Source organism: Arachis stenosperma, chromosome 3 (assembly GCF_014773155.1).
Source record: "Arachis stenosperma cultivar V10309 chromosome 3, arast.V10309.gnm1.PFL2, whole genome shotgun sequence".
In the NCBI taxonomy this organism is placed as follows: Eukaryota; Viridiplantae; Streptophyta; class Magnoliopsida; order Fabales; family Fabaceae; genus Arachis; species Arachis stenosperma.
In genome coordinates, this window is record NC_080379.1 from 22468668 (window position 1) to 22493116 (window position 24449).

Below are 24449 nucleotides of genomic sequence, written 5' to 3' on the forward strand. Positions count from 1 at the left end.
TATTCTCTTCTTTTTATCCTAATTGATTTTCAGTTGCTTGGGGACAAGCAACAATTTAAGTTTGGTGTTGTGATGAGCGGATAATTTATACGCTTTTTGGCATTGTTTTTAGGTAGTTTTTAGTAAGTTCAAGCTACTTTTAAGGATGTTTTCATTAGTTTTTATGTTAAATTCACATTTCTGGACTTTACTATGAGTTTGTGTATTTTTCTGTGATTTCAGGTAATTTCTGGTTGAAATTGAGGGACTTGAGCAAAACTTTGAAAAAGGCTGACAAAAGGACTGCTGATGCTGTTGGAATCTGACCTCCCTGCACTCGAAATAGATTTTCTGGAGCTACAGAACTCCAAATGGTGCGCTCTCAACGGCGTTGAAAAGTACACATCCAGAGCTTTCCAGAAATATATAATAGTCCATACTTTATTCGGAAATTGACGACGTAAATTGGCGTTGAACGCCAAGTACATGCTGCTGTCTGGAGTTAAACGCCAGAAACACGTCATGATCCGGAGTTGAACGCCCAAAACACGTTATAACTTGGAGTTCAACTCCAAAAGACACCTCAGCTCGTGGATAGATCAAGCTCAGCCCAAGCATATACCAAGTGGGCCCCGGAAGTAGATTTATGCATCAATTACTTACTCATGTAAACCCTAGTAGCTAGTCTAGTATAAATAGGATAATTTACTATTGTATTAGACGTCTTTTGACCACGTTTCATCTTTGGTCTCAGTTTTGTTTTATTCTTCATCTTAAGAGGCTATTGATCACGTTTTAGGGGGCTGGCCATTCGGCCATGCCTGAACCTTTCACTTATGTATTTTCAACGGTGGAGTTTTTGCACACCATAGATTAAGGGTGTGGAGCTCTGCTGTACCTCAAGTTTCAATACAATTACTATTACTTTCTATTCAATTCTCTTTTATTCTTATTCCAAGATATACGTTGCACAAAACTTTGATGAACATGATGATCCGTGACATTCATCATCATTCTCACCTATGAACGCACGTGACTGACAACCACTTCCGTTCTACTTTAGGCAGGGCGCATATCTCTTAGATTCCCCAACAGAATCTTCGTGGTATAAGCTAGATAGATGGTGGCATTCATGGGGATCCGGAAAGTCTAACCTTGTCTGTGGTATTCCGAGTAGGATCCCGGGAATTCGGAAAGTCTAACCTTGTCTGTGGTATTCCGAGTAGGATTCCGGTATTGAATGACTGTGACGAGCTTCAAACTCCTGAAGGCTGGGCGTGATGACAAACGCAAAAGAATCAAGAGATTCTACTCCAACCTGATTGAGAACCGACAGATGATTAGCCGTGCTGTGACAGAGCATTTGGACCATTTTCACTGAGAGGATGGGATGTAGCTATCAACAAGGGTGATGCCTCCAGACGATTAGCCGTGCAGTGACAGCGCATAGGACCATTTTCCCGAGAGGATTAAAAGTAGCCATTGATGATGGTGATGCCCTACATACAGCTTGCCATGGAAAGGAGTAAGAAGGATTGGATGAAAGTAGTAAGAAAGTAGAGATTCGAAAGGATTCTAGCATCTCCACACGCCTATCTGAAATTTCCACTATTGATTTACATAAGTATTTCTATCCCTTTTTATTTTCTATTTATTATTAATTTTTGAAACCCATAACCATTTAATCTGCCTAACTGAGATTTACAAGGTGACCATAGCTTGCTTCATACCAACAATCTCTGTGGGATCGACCCTTACTCACGTAAGGTATTACTTGGATGACCCAGTACACTTGCTGGTTAAGTTGAACGGAGTTGTGTCCACACATAGGTGCCATAATAATGATTCCATACAACAACAAAGAATACTACATTGATGTGATCACAATTTCGTCCACCAAGTTTTTGGCGCCGTTGCCAGGGATTGTTCGAGTATGGACAACTAACAGTTCATCTTGTTGCTCAGATTAGGTAATTTTCTTTTCAAAAACTTTTTCAAAATTTTTCTTTTCTTTTTCGTTTTTTCAAAAATATTTTCGAAAAATTAATAAAAATCCAAAAAAAATTAATAAAATCATAAAAATAAAAAAAATATTTTGTGTTTCTTGTTTGAGTTTTGAGTCAACTTTTAAGTTTGGTGTCAATTGCATGCTTTAAAAATTTTTCTTGCAATTTTCGAAAATTCCATGCATTCATAGTGTTCTTCATGATCTTCAAGTTGTTCTTGATAAGTCCTCTTGTCTGATCTTGATGTTTTCTTGTTTTGTGTTGTTTGTTGTTTTTCATATGCATTAAAGATTATTTGTGGCAGCGATTGTTATAATAATTTGTTCTCAACTTTTGATACTGATGATTAGTATGTAGTTTTGGATTTGGTGATACCGTTGTAGTAAAAGTAAATCTATAACTTTTAAATAGTTGGAGAAAGAAATGTATTTAAAGACCACTCATGTATAATTTTTTAACTAAATTTCATACTTTTATAGTTTTTAACGTGGTTGATGATTAACTATGTGACATATATTTTGTTGATTGATGACGTAAGATATATCAATGTGAGATATATCAACGATGTAGATTTAATATAAATTTATTTCGTTTTCACTCATTAATATTCTGTGCATGTCAAGAGCTAATTTATAAAGATAATAAACTATCTCTAGTTTAGAACATGTCTCTGGATAATTTTCAACCTTTCTCTTAGTAATGCTTTAATTTTAATAATTTATAAATTCTATTAATATAGCATATTTATGGCTCTTTATTTATTTTTATATAACATAAAAGAAACTAAGTTTTAATTTATTTTTGTATGTAGTTATGTATGATTTCAGGAATTGTCTACAATAAAAAAAGTAAAAACTGAACTTTCAAGAAGTAAGCTCACAGATTCCATATTAGTGGTGGAAAATGATGTCGTACTATTATTTATGGTATCTGCAAATTTTTTTAAGAAATATACTGAATTAAAAATATTTAATGCCTGTTTGAAAGTTTAATATTTTTTTGTTAAATATTTTGCAATAATTATTAATAATATAATTTTTGTGTGACTTATTTAATAATATAATTATAAATAGAATGGCTAACATACATAGAGATATTGTAAATAAAGTTAGATAAATATATTATTATTGTTGTTGTTGTTGTTGTTGTTGTTGTTGTTGTTGAATAAATTAAAAAAATAATTTAAAAACATTGTTAATTTTGCATCTAATTCTACTTATTATGCAAAATCTCTGTTTATATGATTTATTTCTCGTTATATCTAGATTAGATCTCATTAATAATTCTTCTTATAGATAAAATTTTCTTATTAATTGCATTTTAAGTTTTCAATATAATATATATATATATATATATATATATATATTCACATCAAGTTATTTAGACTCTATCTAGAGTCATTATAATAAAGATTTTGGCCAATAAGATATTATTAATAATCTCTTGTGAAAGTTTAAGTTGTATAAATATAATTAGATAAGTTTAATAAGAATAATACTACATATTAAAAAAATTTTTAATCAACTTTAATTAAGTTAGTTTAACATAATAAAAATAAATTATGGTTAACATTATTTCTAATTTTTTTGTTTAACTTGGTTGAACTTGATTTATAAAAAAAATTGGATCTATAGCATTAACTTTTTTTAAAATTAATAAAATTATATAATAGTCTTGGATGAACATTAATAAATTTTTATTTATTAAATTATATATATAAATAATGCATATAAAAATATGACCATTGAAATAGATTATTTAGTATTTTACTTGAATGCTTAAAGAATATTTTATTATTTTGTAGTAAAATTGAAATTTTAGCCTTTTTAAAACTCAAATTAAAATTATAATATATAATATAATCAAACATGATTAAATCTGCAAAAATTTTAAGTAGGGTTTTATAATTATTTTAAATTAAGTAAAATAATCAAGGAATGAAGTAATAATAAATAATAGTGAATAATGAATTAATAATTAATTAATTTTGTTTTGAAACAAAATACTAATTATAAGAAGAAAACTAATTCTATAAGAATTTTAATTAAAAACCGCTCTAAATATATTGGCTAAATAGATAAATATACAACAATCAAGGAAATAATAATCATATTCTAATAAAATTAAGAATTTTTTATTAAAATTTTTTTTAATATATGTCTTTAAATTACACCTTAAAATACAGTTTTTTATTTTAATTTTTTAGGATAATTTTTATTAGGCCTATAATCTACCCTAATAATTATTGTTATTGTCATAACATTGACAATAAGGACAATGATAATAACATTAATAATTATAATAATAAGAATAATAGTAATAATAATTTTAATAATCAAAATAATAATAATAATAATAATAATAATAATAATAATAATAATAATAGACAAAAAAAATAAGAATAGTATAAAATATATTGTTGTAAGAAGGTTATATCCAAATTTGTCTCATTTACTAAATTTTACTATTTACAAATTGGCCCTTGAATTTTTTACTATCTTGATTTATTTCTTGATCCATCAAGATCTGGGTTATGCTTTCTTCACCTAAGAAAGCTCCATGATTCCAAATATAAATATATTCTGTAAATTTGTTTTCTTTATTTTCAAACGTTAATTTGAGAACTAATGATGTAGGTAATTTGTAGATTTTGCAACATGTCAAAAGTATTTAGGTTTCAATGAAATAGAAGCAATTATAGAAGCTTCATTTTACTTTTTTTTTCCCTTCCTTTTTTAGTGTATCTTCCTATAGTTTATCTATCAATTTATATAGGTGAAGTTATTAGCAAGAGAGATAGATCTACTCAATGCAAGAAGAACAAGGTCACTTAAAAAAAAAGAAGATACTTAAGATACATGTTGTCAAGGGATACAACAAGGCCAAAAAATTATGTTTGAAGGTTTAACTGATGAAGTGGTAGGATGAAATTACAATTTAGAAATAGACCACGATTTTATTCAAGTAATGGAGAGGTACATACACATGTTTGAAATGAATGATAGCAAATTCTCCCAATTTCATATTACTAGATATAACCTCGTAGATGATACAAGAAGGAGGTTTCAGTAGATTATTTATGACGATAAGGTGAGACTGAAATTACTTATAAAATTTTGTATTATGTATGACATAATGCATTCAGAAATGACAAAGTTTTACTTAACAAAAGAATAGGGATTTATTGTTAGTCATTTTTACTGGACTTTCTTATTAATATCTAGATCTAAATCGTAGTGTTGTGTAATGTCAACTTGGTGTGTCTATTTTTCTTTTAGTTTTTGTTTTGCCTTTATTGTGTGCACTACTTTTGGAGCTGGTATATGTAGTATAGAAGTACTTAGTACAATTGTACTACAACATGCAATTAGTTTTCTGTTTGTACGTTCTTTTTAAAATTTAGTCCTTATCTATATTATGTGTTATTACGGTATGTTGAAATAAAAAAAAAAAAAAACAGGATGTCCGTAATATAGAATTTTAGTAATCTATTTTCAAATGTAAAAATATCACATTACACCATGATACAAAATGGAATACTTAATATTAAAAAGAATATTGATTAACTTCCATGACTTAACTACAACATTTTTTGTTCATATTTATAGACCAATAAATCATACCAATGAATATCAAATATTCATGAATTACAATTATAATGTACTAAAAAGAAAGTCTAAATATTTAAAGTGTAAAAATTCTCGCGTTAAATACATAAATAGTTAACTTTAATAAGGTGGTATAATAAATCGATATGTCTTAGAACAATACCATACTAATCAATTTAAGAGTATAATGTAATTTATCCAATTTATAATTAGAGTCGACAACTCATCAATTTTTCATTAATAGTACACAATTTTTTATATCATCTCCTTAAATTCATATACATTTCACTTGGTTTAATAGAAATACAAACTTTAGCAATATGTTAAATTCTTTCTAAATTTAATGACGTACTTCAACAATTTATATAACTTTTTAAGTATTAATACTTTTCGCAACGTATCTTACATAAATAACTATACAGATAAATAAATAAATAATTATAAAAAAATAATATAAGTCCATCACAGAATTATTTAAATATTTTAAAGAATAGTTACAACAACCAAACACTACTATCACCCGCGCGTATGCGCGGGAGCTTCTGCTAGTTAATATATAATAAGAGAGAAGTAATAAGTTTGTTACTCAACAAGTGGCACTTCATTTGTTCGATAAGTGTTAAGCTTTATTGCATAACAAGTGGCAACTTAAATGGCGCAACAGAAACGTTGAAATGAATAATGAAGAGTACAAAAAGTAATAAAAAAATTAGTTCTCTCTTTTCATAACTTTTAGTTCTTTCGTTCTTTACTGGATGCAGTTCACACTTCACACACTGGGTTGTCCACCAGCTTTTATCAAGTGAATGAGGCGGGAAATCAAATTTTAATTGAAAAATCAAATTTCAAAAATTGATTTATTTCTTTCTACTAATCCCTTTCTTATTTACTCTAATAACCATTGAGTTCTCTACTTTCTTTTCTCAATCTCTCCTCTCTTACACTAAAGTCTCCTCTCACGTTTCCATCGAAGTAGAGAAAAGAGAACATGACGGTGAAGAGAAAAAGCACAAGGAAGAAGGAGAAGAGGGAGGCGACAACGGTGGCGGCAGTGAGAGGCGACAACCTTACCACTAAATCAAATGAAAGAGAGTGAAAGCAAATAGATCGGTGACATATGAAGAGAAAGGAGGCGATGGTAGTGAACTAGTGATAGAGGCCACTGCTGCTACTGGATACGCTGCCAGAGAAGAAATTTGTTGGATTGAGGGGAGAGAAAAAATGGAAGAAAAAAAGTAGAAGCTGAGGTTCGTGATGGTCTACAAAACTTTTACTTGATATATTAAATGCTAAAATGTACGAATAAAACTAATGTAAGAATAAAACTGTTGGATCTGCAAAACCCTAAATTTCACTTTTTGTTATATACTTTTTTTTTGTATTTGGAGTTGATTACTGTTGTCTTTCCTGCAGTCGTGCATTATACTATGGACCGAAGAAAATTGATAAAATAGGACGGAGTCTATAATTTGTAGCAAAGCTGAAGGGATCTGATATGAAGAAATTGATATGTTAATGGTATCTAAAGCCTCAAACTTCTAACACATTGCCTTGGTAGATAGATTCTACTGCTGCTACTATTCATGTAAATGTTACTATGCAGGGTTGCCTGTGGAGCCGATTGTCAAATGATGCGGAAAGATATATCTATGTGGCAGACGATAATATAGTTGCAGTTAATGCTATAAGAACATTTAGATTATGTTCCACGAGTAGGTTCTACTTTGATTTGTTTGAGATATTTTATGTACTGTCATTAGATGGAATTTAGTTTCTATTTCTCGTTTGGACAAATCAAGTTATTTTGTTTGTTCGGAAATAATAAAGTCAGTCTCTTTTAATAATTCAAATAATATTTGCTTTGGCCATTTGACGGATAATTTATATGAGCTTGATTTGAATTCATATAATAATGAAATGCTGCAAACAGGTATAAAAAAAACTAAATGAGAATTTGGCATCATTATGGCACAAACGTATAGGTCATATCTCTAAAAAGAGAATTCAGAAGCTAGTGTCAGATGGGATTCTTGGACCCATAAGTTTGGCAAACTTTGAAATCTGCATTGAGTGCATAAAGGAGAAAAGGACAAACGAAAAGAAATTAGATGCCGAGAGAGCTAAAGATGTTTTAAAACTAATACATATCGATATATATGGCCCATTCCCTATTGTCTCTTAGAATGGATAATAGTATTTTATTACATTCATAGATGATTATTCTCGTTATGGATATCTATATTTAATTCATGGAAGGTCCTAACCATTGGATGTTTTCAAGTCTTTCAAAGCTAAAGTTGAACTTTAACTTGGAAAGAAAATTAAAGTTGTTAAATCCAACCGTGATGGAGAATACTACGAAAGATACAACGGTTCAAGTGAGCACTATCCCAGGCCATTTGCGCTTTTCCTAGAGGAGTGCGGTATTATTCCTAATACACCAGGCCTGGCAAACCTAGCAGGAATAGTGTTGCAGAGCGAAGGAACTGAGCTCTTAAGGACATGGTGAGAAGTATGATTAGTCATTCTTGTTTGCCTGAATCATTCTGGGAAAAAGTCTTAAAGACCACATTGTACATCCTTAATAGGGTGCCTAACAAAGTAGTTAACAAAACTCTTATGAATTTTGGACTGGAAAAAGGCCCAATATAAAAGCATTTATACATTTGGAGATGTCCAGCTGAGGTGCGACCTTACATGCCGCATGAAAGAAAATTGGATTCAAGAACAATTAGTTGCTACTTTGTTGGTTATGCTGAGCAATTACGAGGGTATAAGTTTTACAATCCTGCATCAAGGTCTATTTTTGAAACGAAAAATGTGAGATTTCTTGAGGATGTTGAGTTTAGGGGAGAAGGAAATATTAGGAATGTTGCTTTTGATGAGGATTCTATAACTAATAATAGGTTTTTCATACCCATTATTGTTCAAGATACAGTTATAGTACAAGAGTACAATGAAAATCCTACTGTAGATCCAGTTACAGTAAAATAGAACAATGAGAATATTATTGTTGCTCAAGATACTGCTACAGTACAGGAGAATAATGAGAATCCTCCTCAACCCTAACCCATACAATAAGCTCAACAACCTCAAGAAGTGTTATTAAAGAGATCCAACAGAAAAAGGAGACGTACAATTTTGGATGAATATGTAGTCTATCTCCAGGAATACGAGGATGGCATTAGTTTGACAGAAAATGACCCACTCAATTTTCTTCAAGCCATGCAAAGTTCAAACTCTGAAAAGTGGATCGATACCTTGAAAGAAGAGATAAACTCTATGAAAGACAATGACGTTTGGGATCTCGTGGAATTACCTGAAGGTGTGAAACCAATTGGCTTTAAATGAATATTTAAAACCAAAAGGGATTCTAAGGGTAATGTCACGAGATATAAAGCTTGTCTAGTCGCTAAAGGCTTTACTCAAAAGGAATGCATAGACTATAAAAAGACTTTCTCTTCAGTCTCATCAAAAGACTCTTTTAGAACCATAATGGCACTAGTAGCTCATTTTGACTTGGAGCTATGTCAGATGGATCTAAAGACAACATTTCTCAATAGTGACATTGATAAAGCAATGTATATGGTACAACCAAAAAATTTTGTATCAAGCGATTCAAAATCTATGGTTTGTAAGTTAAAAAAAATCCATCTATGGTCTCAAGCAAGATTCTTGTCAATGGTGTTACAAGTTTCTTCAAGTCATTATCTCGTATGGTTTTGAGGTAAATATTATAGATGAATGTATATACCACAAGTTCAGTGAGAGTAAATACATATTTTTGGTCTTATATGTTGATGACATTCTACTTGGCAGTAACGATATAGGATTGTTGCATGAAACTAAGAAATTTCTGTCGAACAAATTTGAAATAAAAGATCTTGATGATGCCCCTTTTGTATTAGGAATTGAGATACTAATAGATCTCTCTCAATTTATTCTTTGATTGTCACAAAAGAACTATATTGAAATGATTTTAAGTACATATGATATGGAAAGTTGTAGACCAATAGACACACTCGTAGCTAAAGGAGACAAATTCAGTTTCAAGCGATGCCCCAAAAATGATCTTGAGAGGATAGCAATGCATGACAAATCTTATGCTTCAGCACTAGGGAGGTTAATGTATGCTCAAGTTTGCACACGTCCCGATATATCATTCATAGTGGGAATGTTGGGTAGATACTTGACCAATCCTAGAATGGATTACTGGATAGCTATTAAACGCGTAATGCGTTATTGATAAACCCCATTTTTAGGGTTTATCTTGTATTGAATTTAGAGTATTTTGATAACCTTTTCTCGCATTTAACCTATGAATTGGAATGATTTTGTAATCTCTCTCATAATTGTGCTTAAGTGTAAAAACATGCTTTTTAAGCCTTATTTTGATGAATTATAGTTCCTCTTTGATCCCACAAGATGCCTTGATATGTTTGCTAGTAATCTCAGGTTGAAATAGGCTAGTCATGGATCAAGGGAGCAAGGAAGAAAGCATGCAAGTAGAGAGAAGCACAAAAGCCAAAGAAATTGATCTCGACCATGCACGCGCACGCGCACAAGGCGCTCGCGCGCACATTGCAGAATCGGCCAGGGACGCGCACGCGTACCGTGCGCGCACGCGTCGATGACAGCACATGACCTCATTAATGCAACACGTGCCTGGCGATTTGAGAGGGTTTCTGAACCCGTTTTTGGCGCCAATTGCAAAGAGAAAGGAATAAAAGGATGAAGGATTAAGGGGAAAGAGAACAAGTCTAGCATAGAAGATACTTAGGATTAGTTTTAGAGTTTTAGAGAGAGAAACTCTCACTTCTCTCTAGAATGAGGATTAGGTTTAGTTCTTAGATCTAGGAGTTTCATCTTTGCTTTCTTCCACTTCTATCTCTCAATTCTTTGTTGCTACATTCATCTTCTTCTACTCTTTTGTTATAATTTCCTTTATGTGGATTTTGTGCTTTGTTGTAGATCTACTATTGCTACTTCCATTTTCTTTCAATTCAATAAGAGGTAATTCATAATAATTGTTCTTCTTTGCTTTTCTATTGTTGATCTCTTGTTTTTGTAGTTGTAGATTCCTTTAATTCTTGTATTTAATAATGATTACTTCTATTGCACTTTATGTGTTTGTTGAAATGTCTCTTTTAGTTTTAGTGTAGATTTTGTTCCTCTTGGCCTAGGTAGAGTAATTAGTGACACTTGAGTTATCTAATTCCTTTGTTGATTGATAATTGGAGAGATTGCTAATTGGTTTGGAGTGCACTAAAGCTAGTCTTCCCTTGGGAGTTGGCTAGGACTTGTGGCTCAAGTCAATTCATCCACTTGACTTTCCTTTAATTAGTAAGGGTTAACTAAGTGGTAGCAATGAACAATTCTCATCACAATTGAGAAGGATAACTAGGATAGGACTTCTAATTTTCATACCTTGCCAAGAGCCTTTTATAGTTGTTAGTTTATTTTCATTGCCATTTACTTTCATGCTTCTTATCCAAAACCCCAAAATAACTCATAACCAATAACAAGACACTTTATTGTAATTCCTAGGGAGAACGACCCGAGGTTTGAATACTTCGGTTTATAAAATTAGGGGTTTGTTACTTGTGACAAACAATCTTTTGTATGAAAGGATTATTGTTGGTTTAGAAACTATACTTTACAACGAGATTTTATTAGTGAAATTCTAAACCGTCAAAAATCTAATCATCAAAATGGCGCCGTTGCCGGGGATTGCAATGGTGTTATGTTATTGGTTATTGTATATATGTGAATAGTGTGAATATGTTTGCTTTTGTTAGCTCTTACTAGTTTTAGGATTTAATTTTCTTGCTTCTTATTTGATTTTGTTTTCATTTTCCTCTTGCTATCATGAATTCTCACCTTGGCTATGAGTTTGGTTATCAACATGTTGTAGGAAATGAGGACTATAATGAAGATGTGCATCAAGAATGGGACAATCAAAGGTGGGAGAAACCATATGCATACGATCAATCTTCATGGCAACAACCTCCACCAATGCATTATGAAGAAGAACCATTCTATGATGCATATCAATCCAATGGCTATGGTGAATCACCTTGTGACTTTCAAGAACCACCACCATATGTCTATGAACCATATCCTCAACATCACTCTCAACCATACTCACAAGCCTATGTTCACCAAACACTTCCATATGAACCCAATCCATGTTCACCACACCATCCAACTTTTGAACCATATGAGCCATACATGGAACCCAAATTCCAAGATTACTACTACCAAAAACTACCTCGATGCACACCACCTCCACAATTTCACCAAGAAGAACCACCTTCCTACCATAAACCATCCTCCCAAAGTAATGAACCCTCCTACTCACCCCAAGCCCCAATGGACGATCCTCTCACTTTGTTACTCCAAGGACAAGAAGCCATGAAGCGGGATACACTTGAGTTTGTGACCAATTTGACCAAGGTGGTGCACACTTTAACCCACCAATGTTTGAATACTCAAGGTACTTCCATGACGACATGTGAAAAGTCAAAAGAAGAGCAAGGTATGAAGGAGAGATGGGGCAATACGGTAGAGAAGGAGAAGCCAAGTTTTACATTGGAACAATTGGAGGAGCCAATGATCATTGAAGAAAAGGAAGAAGTGGTTGAAGATTTGGGAGATGTTGAAAGTCCATAGGAATGTAGCATCATGGGGAACTCTTCCAAGAAGCTTAATATTGATGTTGAAGAGGGTGCGCAACCTCCAAGGCATACCGTCGTTGGAGATTTGGAAGAAGCTTATCAAGAGATGGATTCAATCATGGATGTATGTCTCTCTACAATGGAATCCTCTCCCCTTGGACATGAAGTTAAGATTATAAAAGAGTGTGCACAACCTCCCAAGGAAGACGGAAATGGCATGGTGTATATTGAGTTTGAAGACTATGAAGAGGTTGATCAAGAGATGGATTCATTCATCAATGAATTCCTATCCCAAATTGAATCACCTCCCATTGGACAAGATGAAGCTCTTGAAGACAACACCAAGCCAAGTGAAAAAGGGGATAAGGTTGAGATCGAAGAAGTTTGTGAAGAGGTGGAAACAACCAAAGAAGAGCCTAAAGAAGTAGACCTTGCATTGTCTAAGTGTGGGGAGGTCTCCCTCCCTAAGTCAACATTCAAGTGGGTAAAATTCTCATCCCTAAGCTTTACTTTCTCACTTGAATATGGTTTAATTAAAAATGATGGTCAACTTAGAGCTCTTTGTGGAATTAAGAATAGGAGAGAGTTATGTAGTGGTTGGAATTTCGGTATAGAAATCATAAAGGCCAAGACTCTAAGGTGTATGAATGAGGATGGTACGGAAATCACCATATATGGGCCTAGAAGGAAGCATTGGTGGAATAAAGAGGATTCTATATGTCAATCACCCTTATATCAGTTATCTGAAGAGAACAAAAGATTACATGCTTACTTATCGGAGATTAGAAAATTTGAGATCATTGGGTATTCTGATTCTGATTTTGTGGGATGTCAAGATAGTAGACGCTCTACTTCATGTTGTGTCTTCTTGTTAGTTGGAGGAGCTATTGCATGGAAGTCTAACAAACAGACTCTTGTAGCTTCTTCAACAATGGAAGCATAGTACGTTGCTTGCTTTGAGGCATCCAAACATGGCATATGGTTGCAAAATTTTGTCACTGAATTTTATGTAGTAGATAACATTGAAAGGCCATTTAAGATATTTTGTGACAATAAGTCAACAGTACTAGGGGTGTTCAAAACCGATCCAATCCGAACAAAACTGATTAACCGAACTAAAAAAGCCGATAAATGAATAAACCGAAAACCGAAAAAAACTGAAAAAATGAAATTGTGCAGTTTTTTTACGGTTTGGTTCGGTTTTTGGTTCTAATAAGAAAGACCCTAACCGAACCGAACCCGTTTTTAAAAAACTCTAAATTAAACTAACCCCCAAAGGCCCAAATGACCTAACAGCCGCAACAAGAGCAACAACATAATCCTAACTCTTCTTGCCTCTTTGCCTCCAATCCTCTCAACTCTCAACGCCTTTTGCTCTCCCTCTCCCTTCCTCGTCCTCCCACTGCTCCGCGCCTCTGCCATTGCTGCCGGCCTGCCGCTGGACAGCACCAACCCTGACTCGCGGCCCGCAGCCCTGTTCTCTTCCTCTCCCTTCCTCGTAGCACCTCTCTCTCTCCATCGTCCTCCCTAGCACGGCTCCACGCAGCACACCGTCATCCTCTCCCAACCGCACGCCATCGTCCTCCACAGCTCCACGAAGGCCGCAACAACACGCCGTCGTCCTGGTAGTGCTTCTCTCTCCGTCGGCCTTCCTGTACTCTGCCACTTTGTCTGCATCAGCAAATCATCAAGAATGGAGCCTCAGTCAGGTTGGTTCTTCTACTTTTGATCCAGCCTCTTGCTATTTTTCGCTTTTTGATTTTCTCTGTTCTATTGATTTTTTACTTCTTGATTTACTGTCTTCTCTTCTTCTAATTTTTGTTGGCTACTGCTACTATTACCTATTTTTTTAATTTGTTAATTGTTATTAATTTTAATTTGTTAATTAATCATTATTATTGTTGCTGCTACTATTAACTGTTACTGTTAATTGTTTATTCTTATTATTACTGCTGCTAATTCATTTGAATTTGAATGTTAATCTGTTAATTAAAAATGGGAGACTCCAAATGTGATTTTGGTGGTATTTGTGTGGTTTAGATGAACTGGTGGTGTGATGAGGTTGATAATAAATAGCCACTGTTATTAAAAAAATTTTCACGTAATTCTAAATCTATTTTTGAAACCTTCAAATATGATGCAAAGGGTACAATGAGCATGACAAGTCTTCTTGCATTATTGGTCTAATAGCTGCTGCTATTTTTTGCTTTTAACTTGTTATTGATTCAATGGTTTATTGTTATTTTGTTTTTGGTTTTAATTCACTGTTAGTGTTGATATTTAATGTTGTATTTAAGATATTTTTGCAGTTTTTTGAGGGATAACATTAGTGAAACTGAAGGTGAAACTGGTGGATATGTAATATTGTAATGCTCCTCCAAACAAATCTGTAAATATAAGATCACTAACAAATTGATTGATTGAATCATTTTTTTATTAATCTAGTTTTTTTACAAAAATTATTTGTTATGATTGTTCTTTGTTTTATAGAAGTTGCATCTACTCCTCATCCTAAAGTTTTCTTTATATGTTTTATATGATTCTTTCTTTTTTTTTTAATTATGTATCATTATGATGAGCTATGTGCTCATATTATTCATTGTTATTGTTTGAATTAATTAAAAAATCGAACAAATCGAACCAAACTAAATCAAACCAATTTTAATTAGTTTGATTTGGTTTGGATAGTCTTGACAAAAAAATCGAACCAAACCAAACCGCAATTTTAATAAACGATCGGATCGAATGGCTTTTTCTTATATAACTGAACCTAACCGCACCGCGAACACCCCTAAGCAGTACTATACTCCAACAACAATAAGAGCTTGACAAAATCAAAACATATAGACATCAAGTTCTTAGTTGTCAAAGAGAAAATCCAAGAAAAACATACTTTCATGGAACATATAAGACCCATTATCCAAGAGATTAACCCCCTAAAGTCTTTCATGAGCACACTGATAGGATAGGTGTCAATGTATGTGATGCTTTGATTTAGTGGGAGTTTATATGCTATATTCCTATGACAGATATTGAATTATCTTTCTGGAGAATTAAGTTGATAATTCATTTCATGTTATGCGCAATATTCATTTTGTAATATTTGTTTTGTGTTTGATCTCAATAAAGCTTTAAAGTTGGACCAGCTGAAAATAGACATGCACGAGATCATTTGGCATGTAATTTTCATATTACTCTTCCAAATTTAATCACTGTTGTTAAGTATATTAGTATGGTGATTATCGTGGTTCAGTCACAATACTACTGTGATAAAAGCTAGGGTAATTTCATAACTAATATATGAGACAGACCATATTATTAAAGTAATCAAGGAAATAGCATTTAGATGTGCGTATAAAGTTTATAAGATGCGATTATGTCAGTAAAGTATGCATGTATAGCCCAAGTGAGAGATTGTTAGAAAATTATTAATTTAAGCTATTTTATAATAAATGATTTATATAACAGTGATCTCATTTATTATCTTAAATGCTAAATTGAATAAGTCATGATTACTTTTGCTTTGGAATTAAATGAGAATAAAACCAAATATACTATTTTATGTAGGATTTAGGATTTAATGGGTGTCACGTCCAAATATAAATAGTGACCGCATGGCTTCGGTTCCCAATACACCAAAGCCACCTCCTTTATGATTTTGATTGAGGAAAATAAATTGTTTGTGTTAGTCAAGAATTAGAAAAGTGCGTGTTTATACTCAATCTAAATTAAAAGTCGTTTTTATTGAATTTGGACCAAGTTGTATAAACTTGTATACCAAAAAGACTTGTATGTGTAGCAGATCTCAAAATATAAACGGAATCAGCCTCATACAAATAAAAATAAAAAATCGAAAATGATAATTTTTTTTATTGTGGTCTCATGTCTTTGGAGATCGAAAGAACTTTAGGGTTTTTTCCTCAAAAAAATAGAGTAACAATTTCTTCAAAGAAAAATGTTAGGAGACCATAAAAAAATCGGATGGTCCTGCACTCCTGCTGATTAATCTCACACACGCCCAATTTCATTTGAACCCTAGCAGTAGCAGCAGTGAGGTACAACGCAGTCGTACTCGCACACTCTGCTCTCTGTGCCTCTGCCTTTCTCACTGTCTTCCGGTGGCGGTCTCTCCCTGGTCACAGTCTCTCAGTGGTCGCCTGTCGCTGGGCACTACTGTCCGCCACTGGTCTGGTCGCTGTTCTCCCTTCACCTCTGTTCGAAGCTCTCAACGGCCACACCTCTGCTGTGCTTTCAGCCTCAGGTTTGGTTTTTACCCCTGTAATCATGTACCCTTAGTCCGTTACACTATATATAATATTAGCAAAAATAACTATGATTTACTGATTTTTAATTGCTTTTTATTTTAATTGTGGATTTGTTGTTGTATTGTTCTAATTTTTTAGTGATGTTTATGCGATTAATGGATTGTTAACAAGTATTTTGAGGAGTAAAATGTCTTCACTTGGAGGAGGTGTTGCTGGAAATGAAGGTGATGGCAAGATTGTTAATAATCCATAAATTTGTTACTACTTTTGACTCAAACTTTTTTATTATAATTAGTTCCAACTTCAAATTATTATATGATGGATTATTTGTTTAGGTATAAATCGTTAATAAGCTATAAATTGTTATGCATTTTGAGCTACTATGACGTAATATAATTATGGTATTTGTACTTATTTTCTCTGTGTTATTATATTAGATTGGTGATTATCTTTTTCCTGTTTGCCATTAATATAGTACAGCATGTATATCTATTTGAGCCTACGTTTCTACGTTACTTGCAGTAATAAGATTTTTTGTAGGCACTTGTGTTTCGTGATGTGTTTTTACATTTTTTCTGTTCCTGTACTAACCTTCGGTGCCTTTATAGGCACTAGTTTCTGACAACCTTGCTCAGTTGCTTGTGAGGTGCTTCTTCATCTTCGAATCTTTCAGTGGACTCCTAATCAAAATACCAATTGTGAAATTTTGATTTATTTTTTCTTTTTCCGCATAGTGAAGGGAGCAATGGCAGGTGAAATTTTCTTTCATCTCATCTTCAATTTTCCTTGGGAAAATAGATTTTTATGTGAATTTGTTCTGAATTGGCCCTTTGTTTCTTATTTTTTTTTAATTGAATTTTGATTTTAACTTTGGGATATGAAAATTGAAGGGAGAAGCAAAGAGAAAGAAGGCGGAAGAAGAGGGAGGGCATGTGTGGTGGTTTTAGGTGACATTGGACGCAGCCCAAGAATGCAATACCATGCTCTTTCGCTCGCCAATCAAGTTTTTCCCTTCCCTTCTCTGTCTATTTTTTCTATTTTATCCATCCAATTTTATGATTTGGTGTCATACTTCACTCCAATTTTATTTAATTTCCGTAATATTGTTACCAATTTTTGTACTGAACGATTCACCAGAACCTGAATCATCACCGCAAAAGAACTGCTCTTTAAGTTGTTTTTTCAAAGTTTAGATTGCAAAAGTGTTATAAATTGGTCTGAGAATCAACCATGCTGTTTAATTGTTGTGTTATATATTTGAGATTGTACCAACATTTGTGTTCAATATGACTGCCAGTTATTTGGTGGCTAGATTCTTCATATTATGCAGTTGGTAATCTAATTTTATGAGCATGATTTTGGGTATTAATCTGGAGTTGCTCAGGTTAGCATTTCTTAACAGGGTTCCATGTTTTTTAAGGTCTGCTAAGTTGTTAGCTGTTCTTGTACTATATTTCCAAGACTTAGCTGATGCTCAGACCTTGGAGTCCATGATGTTGTTTCTGTGATTAGATAAATTATGGTGTGTAAATGAATCCTATGTCCTTTAAAGCAATTAATTTATACTAAGCAATAAGTAGAGTTTGTGTACACAGCAGTTGCCTTGTGTGATTAGATATTGACTGGGTCACATTTGATAAGCTATTAAGGTATATTGATGTAGAAAGGGATAGGTAACTTAGGAGTAATTCAATTGCTTAGTCAATCTGTTTTTATCGGATTGACTCATGTATTCTATGACCTTGCATTTATACATAAATGATACATTTCGTTAGCTACATTGCATACTGAACATTGTCTTGGTTCTTGACATTGCATAATTTAATTGCTAGAGATAATTTAGACTCAGAAACCTCTCAAAACATACCTGGGAATCATGAAGGACCATCTCTATTGTAGGATTGTGTTGATTCCACTATTGTTCACTTCTCCTTCATAGCCACCTCTCAAACCTTCACTTCCCACACCTTGAAATACCAATCTAGCTTCTTTGCATTGACTCCTAGGAAATTGATTTTCTCGGCCATTTTTGAGAGGAAAAAGGAACAGGGAAGGAAAATGCAGTGGTTCTGAAAATGAAGTGGTTTAGAGGCAACTGGTAGGAGTTAATATGAAGTGAGGGTCTGCTATAGGAAGGGTCTAAATATATAGTAAATATTCGAAGCAAAGTAGGAGGGAAATATGTTATCAATACATTTTAAACAAAAGTATTTCAGCTTAAAACATATATTTAATATATTTCCTTTCGGCCATTCAGTTTCATGTGTCTGCTGTTTTTCTTTTACTGACACCATCTTGATTTCAATGTTATTTCTTTGGTTTGTCCAACTTTGATGTCCCATGCTTTTACAGTCATAGGTATAAGCATTTTGTAGTTCAACGCAATTTAATAGTGATCTATGAGTTCCTTCTAATGCATTGCAGGCTTTGTTGGAGGTGGATATTGTTGCATATGGAGGTAGATTTTTCAATTTCATATTTTTTATGAGGAATAGGTTCTATTATTACAGTTCATGGAATTAATTACCACTTTTCATGTACTGTAAGTGTAAATTTTTCTTATCTAATCATTTCTATTTTCTGACAGGTTCAGAGCCACATGGTGCACTTCTTGCTAATCCATCTATCCATCTTTACATAATGGTATGTGAGTTGACAAATCTTTTCAGCTTTATCTCCATATTTTACTCAAAACTGATGTAGCGTTGGAACATTCTCAAATTTTCAGAAGCAGTGGCCAACGGCCCGCCAAAGTTTACCAAGGATACTTATACTTTTATTGAAGCCATTGGTTCAATTTTTCACGCTTCTTTGGTTCCTTTGTATAAAAGTACCTTCTCCTGATATTTTTATTGTCCAGGTTAGTTTACTTTCTTCCTTTAGGTCCATTGTTATTGAAATTAAGCATTTTTATGCTTTGCTCAATAGATCCAATGATACTTGCAAAATAGTATTTTTTATACCTGAAATAATGGATGGTTGTTTCCTTCGGCTCTGTTGCCACGTTTTGAGAAGCAAACCAGATGCCAGGACAAGTAGGTCCTGAGAAATTTCGCAATGGACTTACAAGTTTTTAAGGAAAATAAAGTACCAAGTAAGTCCTGAGAAAACTCAGTGATGGACTTATAGGTCCCTGAGAAAAATGAAAAATAAATCCATGAAGAATTGAAATACTGGAGTTATAGGTCCCTGAAAATTTGCAATGTTGGACACGATTCATTCTTTTTTCAATTTTCTCAAGAACTTAGTACATTATTTTCTTTAGGGACCTATAAGTCCATCGCAAATCTCTTGGGGAGCTACTTGTCTTCTTACTCATAATGAAAATTATTTCTGCAGAAGAAATTTGTTAGATCAGCTTATGCTTCTAGAAAAGAATTGATATGATAATGGTGTCTAGCTTGGGTATCTTTCATAGTTGATCATAGGTACTATGTTCGGAAGGGTAATAATTTATTATCTGGTTTCTGGTTAGGTTAATTACATAATGAATTCAATGACATTCAAGTGAAACAACCATTGCTGGAGCAAGACTGCTTTGTAGTTTATTTTTACATTTTTATCTGCTTCCTTTCTTTGTACAGAATCCTCCTTCAGTTCCGACACTAGTGGCAGTAAAATGGGCTAGTTGGTTGAGGAATTCATCTTTTGTCGTAGATTGGCATAATTTTGGATACACACTACTTGGTCTGTCCCTTGGAAGAAATAGTCATTTTGTTTCTTTATATAAATGGTAACATTTTAGCGTTTTTTTATTACACATTAGCTGATGAGTAATTTTCTTTTTGATCTATAATGATTTTGCTTTCACATGGTTTTTGCTAATGTTATTTTTCTTGGCTTAATTTAGGTTTGAAAAGCATTATGGGAAAATGGCAGATGCTTCTCTGTGTGTAACAAGAGCAATGCAGCATGAATTGGCTCAAAATTGGGGAATTAAGTAAGAGGGTCAGCTCAAAGTTCAATGAAATTGTTTGACATTAAATTGTCCTTGAACATTAAACCAATCTTATGCATATTTCTTAACTTTACAGTGCTACAGTATTGTATGATCAGCCACCTGACTTCTTTCATCCTGCTTCACTAGAGGAGAGGCATAGGGTGAGTTTGTTGTCTTGTTACGAGTAGCTCTGCTTGTTATTATGGTTAAATCACTCTGGAGAATCTTGTAGTTTCACTCAATTTTCAATTATGTTTTTATAGTTTAAAAATTTATAATCAAGTCCTTATATTCTACACAAATTTTCAATAGGTTCCTATAGTTTAAACATTTCTAATCAAGTCCCTATATGTACAAACAATTTCCAATTTATTTCCTCCAATTTAAAATTGTGATCAAGCCCCTATCTTAAATGATAAATTGCTATTTTTCTTGAAATTAGTATTTATAGTATAACTGTATAAGGACATAATCATAAAATTTTAAAATAGAGGGACCTAATTGAAGAATGTATATACTATAGGGACTTGATTGAGAAAATGTTTGAATTGTATGGACCAGATTGATTTTGGGACTTGATTGAGAAAATGTTTGAATTGTATGGACCAGATTGATTTTTTTTTTTATTTATTTATTTTTTTATACAGCATAGGACTGGATTTCACACTTTCAAATTATATCAAGCTAATAAAAAGAATTAAGTGAAACAATAGGATCCTCTATAATAATTAAACCTGTAATTATTCAGTAAGAACTGAAAGATCCCCATGTATAATGCGGATAATTAATAGTTGTTTTGTAGATTAAATAAGGAACTCTGTCAGCCTCTTGGTTTTAGAGATTGTGTTAGCAATGGTAAGAAAGGTTTTACAATCTTGAGATATAATACTGTCAATCTTTGTGAATTGTTTGTTAATCTACCTTCTTCTTAAAGGAACTTCTTTGATTGGAAGCAATGGCCAAAATGAGACCTTGTTTACAAATGAGGTTGGTCCAGACATATATTTGAAGCGTAACCGTCCAGCACTTGTTGTAAGCAGCACGAGCTGGTAAGTTTATTCTATCATTAATTGAATGCATTAATTTAAAATGGTTGGTTTGCCTCTTCTAATTTTCCTTATTTACCTCTTTATTATAGAAAGGCTGCTCCATTTATTTCAGTGGGTTACTTTACCAGGTCTGAGTGATTTGTTTCTGTTAACTGTGACACTTTCAGGACTCCTGATGAAGATTTTGGAATTCTTTTGGAAGCTGCTGTGATGTATGACAGACGTGTTGCTGCTATATTAGGTGAAGACGATTCGCTAGATGAGGATGTCGTCTGGAAAGAAATATCTGATGGAAAACAATGTTTATATCCCAGATTGTTATTTATCATTACTGGTATAAAATTTGTGTTCTTTCCCATTCAAGTATTGGATATCAAATGAAACTTATTAACATGGGATCTTTATTGCTAAAGGTAAAGGTCCTGAAAAAGAAAAGTACGAAGCAAAAATAAAGAGATTAAAACTTAAACGTGTGGCATTTCGTACCATGTGGCTCTCTGCTGAAGATTACCCATTGTTGCTAGGTATTTTGTGTATTGCATGGCTTTAAAAGTTGCTCTACATTGTGGTTCATTATTTGATCTTAACATCTTCATGTAATTTAGGGTCGGCTGACCTTGGAGTTTGTCTGCATACTTCATCATCAGGATTAGACCTTCCCATGAAGGTAATCATAGTCATTTGGCAATATGTGATAGTAACACAGATGGAGTGTTGCCATTTTTTTCTTATTTAGATAACTCCCCAGTCCCCACTTTATAATCTGTCTTTTCAAATGTTTGGCCACAGGGCACTCATTAGCTTCTTAGGCATTAATTGTAAGGCATTATGTTTATATTAGAAAACTTGAAAATTATCTTGTTATATGTTAAAAAGAACTTCGAATTGAGTGTCACTTTTTACTTTTGAATATTATGGTTTGTTTTTTAATGTAAGTTTCAAACAACTGTTGACTGAAATTTTATTTGTTTTCTATTATTTTCTCCATTTTTCATCATTTAATGTACCAGGTTGTCGATATGTTTGGCTGCGGACTGCCTGTTTGTGCTGTTTCGTACTCTTGGTGAGCTATGTACTTCCTTTGGGAACCGCTTGTATTTTTTATTTTCAGACGATATGCCTTTTCATTTATTTATTGGTCTTTTTTCGTTGTTGAAGTATTAAAGAATTGGTTAGAGTTGACAAAAATGGTATTCTCTTCTCTTCATCTTCAGAGCTGGCTGATGAACTTGTGGTGAGTTTAATGCTTTCATATGCAATATTTGCTAGATTATACACAATCTTCCTTAACATGATGCACAAATGTTGAGTGGATTAGTTTGTTAAATATATATTGTAATAAAGAAAAAATAATAAGAAAAAGAGAAATTGCATCTAGGTTATGCGGTCATCTGAATACACCCGTTTCGGAATTTGTTTCTGTAAAGTTTAATTTATTTTCAGCTTGACCTTGGCCACAAGGCACTTCTAGTGGGTCATTATTACCTACACCTACCAACATAGAGAGCTGCTTGCCAAGTAACTTGTAAGAAAGATATATTAGAGACTCTAAAATGATAATCCTTAACTTCATTTGCTTTGAGATTTTGTATCTTAGTGATACCTGTGGCCATTTTGTACTTGAAATGTGGATTATGTTTATTAAATTGGTTTATTTGCCAGTCTAAACTTGTACCATGTTAATTTGTTCTCTTGCTGTATATTTTCAGATGCTTTTCAAGGGATTTCCTGATGAATGTGATGCTCTGAAGATTCTCAAAAATGGTGCACTAGAAACCAGTTCTTCGACAAGGTGGGCTACAGAATGGGAAGAACATGCAAAGCCACTAATAAACAAGGCAAGATTGTGAATCTGAGTTAATCCTATTCTCCCCTTTGTTTTATTTTATACGCTGCTTCGGCCTTTGAACTTAAAATATGTGAATTTCGATTTTCAGGTTATATCAAGATTTTGATTTTCTTTTGATTATCGGAAGATGTCTATAACAGCTCTAACAACAAATGAGATTGATCTCTTGGCTGGATCCAGCAGAAGGTCAACTGGCACCATATGCTGATTGTGTCCGGCATGATGATGTTTGGCAATGTGAGCAGTTGGAGTTATCTTCTGTAAAATAGGTACACCTTGTAGAATATGAAGGTTTAAAGAGATCCTGTTCCTAAATGATGGCTTTGTCTGATATAGGGTTCATTTTTGTCCGACTATTGCCCGAAAGTGTGGTCAACATTGCAGCAAAAGTGAGAGTATAATTCTAAATCACCAGAGATTTGATTGTGTTTTTATTTTTTTTTCTTCTCTGGTGAACTGAGGCCTATTTTGATTAGGTACTTGTTTTCACCAATGGGTTATGCACTTTTTGATATATGGCCTTTTCAAGATTTATATGAAGCTCTGATTGGATGTGGAATATACTTTTTAACTCTTAAATTCATGGTTACTCTATCACGGCCTAGTTTGCACTTATTTCATTTATTATGCACACTTCAATATCCTATAGGAAAGTTACTCGTGTGCCGGTCAAAAAGTGCGGAACATGAAATTCAGCGTACGATCAAGTAGCTCTCTTGAATTTTGTTTGTTAGTGAAAGACAAAAAGATGAATATAACCTTGAAAATGACTATGAAATGTCATTAATAACCGGCTGTAAATGCACAAAAGGTGAGTGGCTTCTTAAAGGGTAATGATAGAGCAACTTTGGAGGCTTGGGCCCAAACTATTTTTCTACCCAGTAACACAATTGTCTTAATATTTGTGCAGCACCAAAGTAAGAGATGGTGAAATAGAGTGAGAGGAGGATCATGCTGGTCCAGCCGAGGGTTGTTGATGCGTGAAGGACTCCATTCAGTGTGTGTCTGCGGACAGAACTTGGGTTTCAAATTTATTTTTTCCATACAATACTTAAAACATTATTTTCGTAAGAAAA

The 24449-nt window shown here is 33.3% G+C and overlaps 1 protein-coding gene across 4 annotated transcripts; it reads left to right on the plus strand.

The window, feature by feature from the left end:
- Positions 1 to 16169: 16169 nt before the first annotated feature.
- On the plus strand, positions 16170 to 23932 carry LOC130968801 (UDP-glycosyltransferase TURAN). 4 transcript variants are annotated; one of them, XR_009081743.1, is made up of 19 exons: positions 16170 to 16531; positions 17144 to 17287; positions 17426 to 17538; positions 18960 to 18993; positions 19123 to 19178; positions 19264 to 19395; positions 20120 to 20268; positions 20386 to 20475; positions 20570 to 20636; positions 21267 to 21330; positions 21410 to 21524; positions 21692 to 21858; positions 21938 to 22048; positions 22130 to 22191; positions 22535 to 22587; positions 22683 to 22758; positions 23234 to 23362; positions 23462 to 23610; positions 23710 to 23932. XR_009081743.1 is itself a non-coding variant. In XM_057894266.1 (19 exons), exons 3-19 carry the CDS (start codon positions 17281 to 17283, stop codon positions 23477 to 23479), a joined length of 1443 nt encoding a protein of 480 aa, XP_057750249.1. In that variant the 5' UTR covers positions 16170 to 16531; positions 17144 to 17181; positions 17270 to 17280; the 3' UTR covers positions 23480 to 23932. The 4 variants fall into 4 exon arrangements, 3 of the variants coding, with proteins under 3 accessions (XP_057750249.1, XP_057750250.1, XP_057750248.1); XM_057894266.1 differs by having other exon boundaries at positions 17144 to 17181; positions 17270 to 17287; positions 23462 to 23932; XM_057894267.1 differs by having other exon boundaries at positions 17426 to 18057; positions 23462 to 23932.
- Positions 23933 to 24449: the final 517 nt, after the last annotated feature.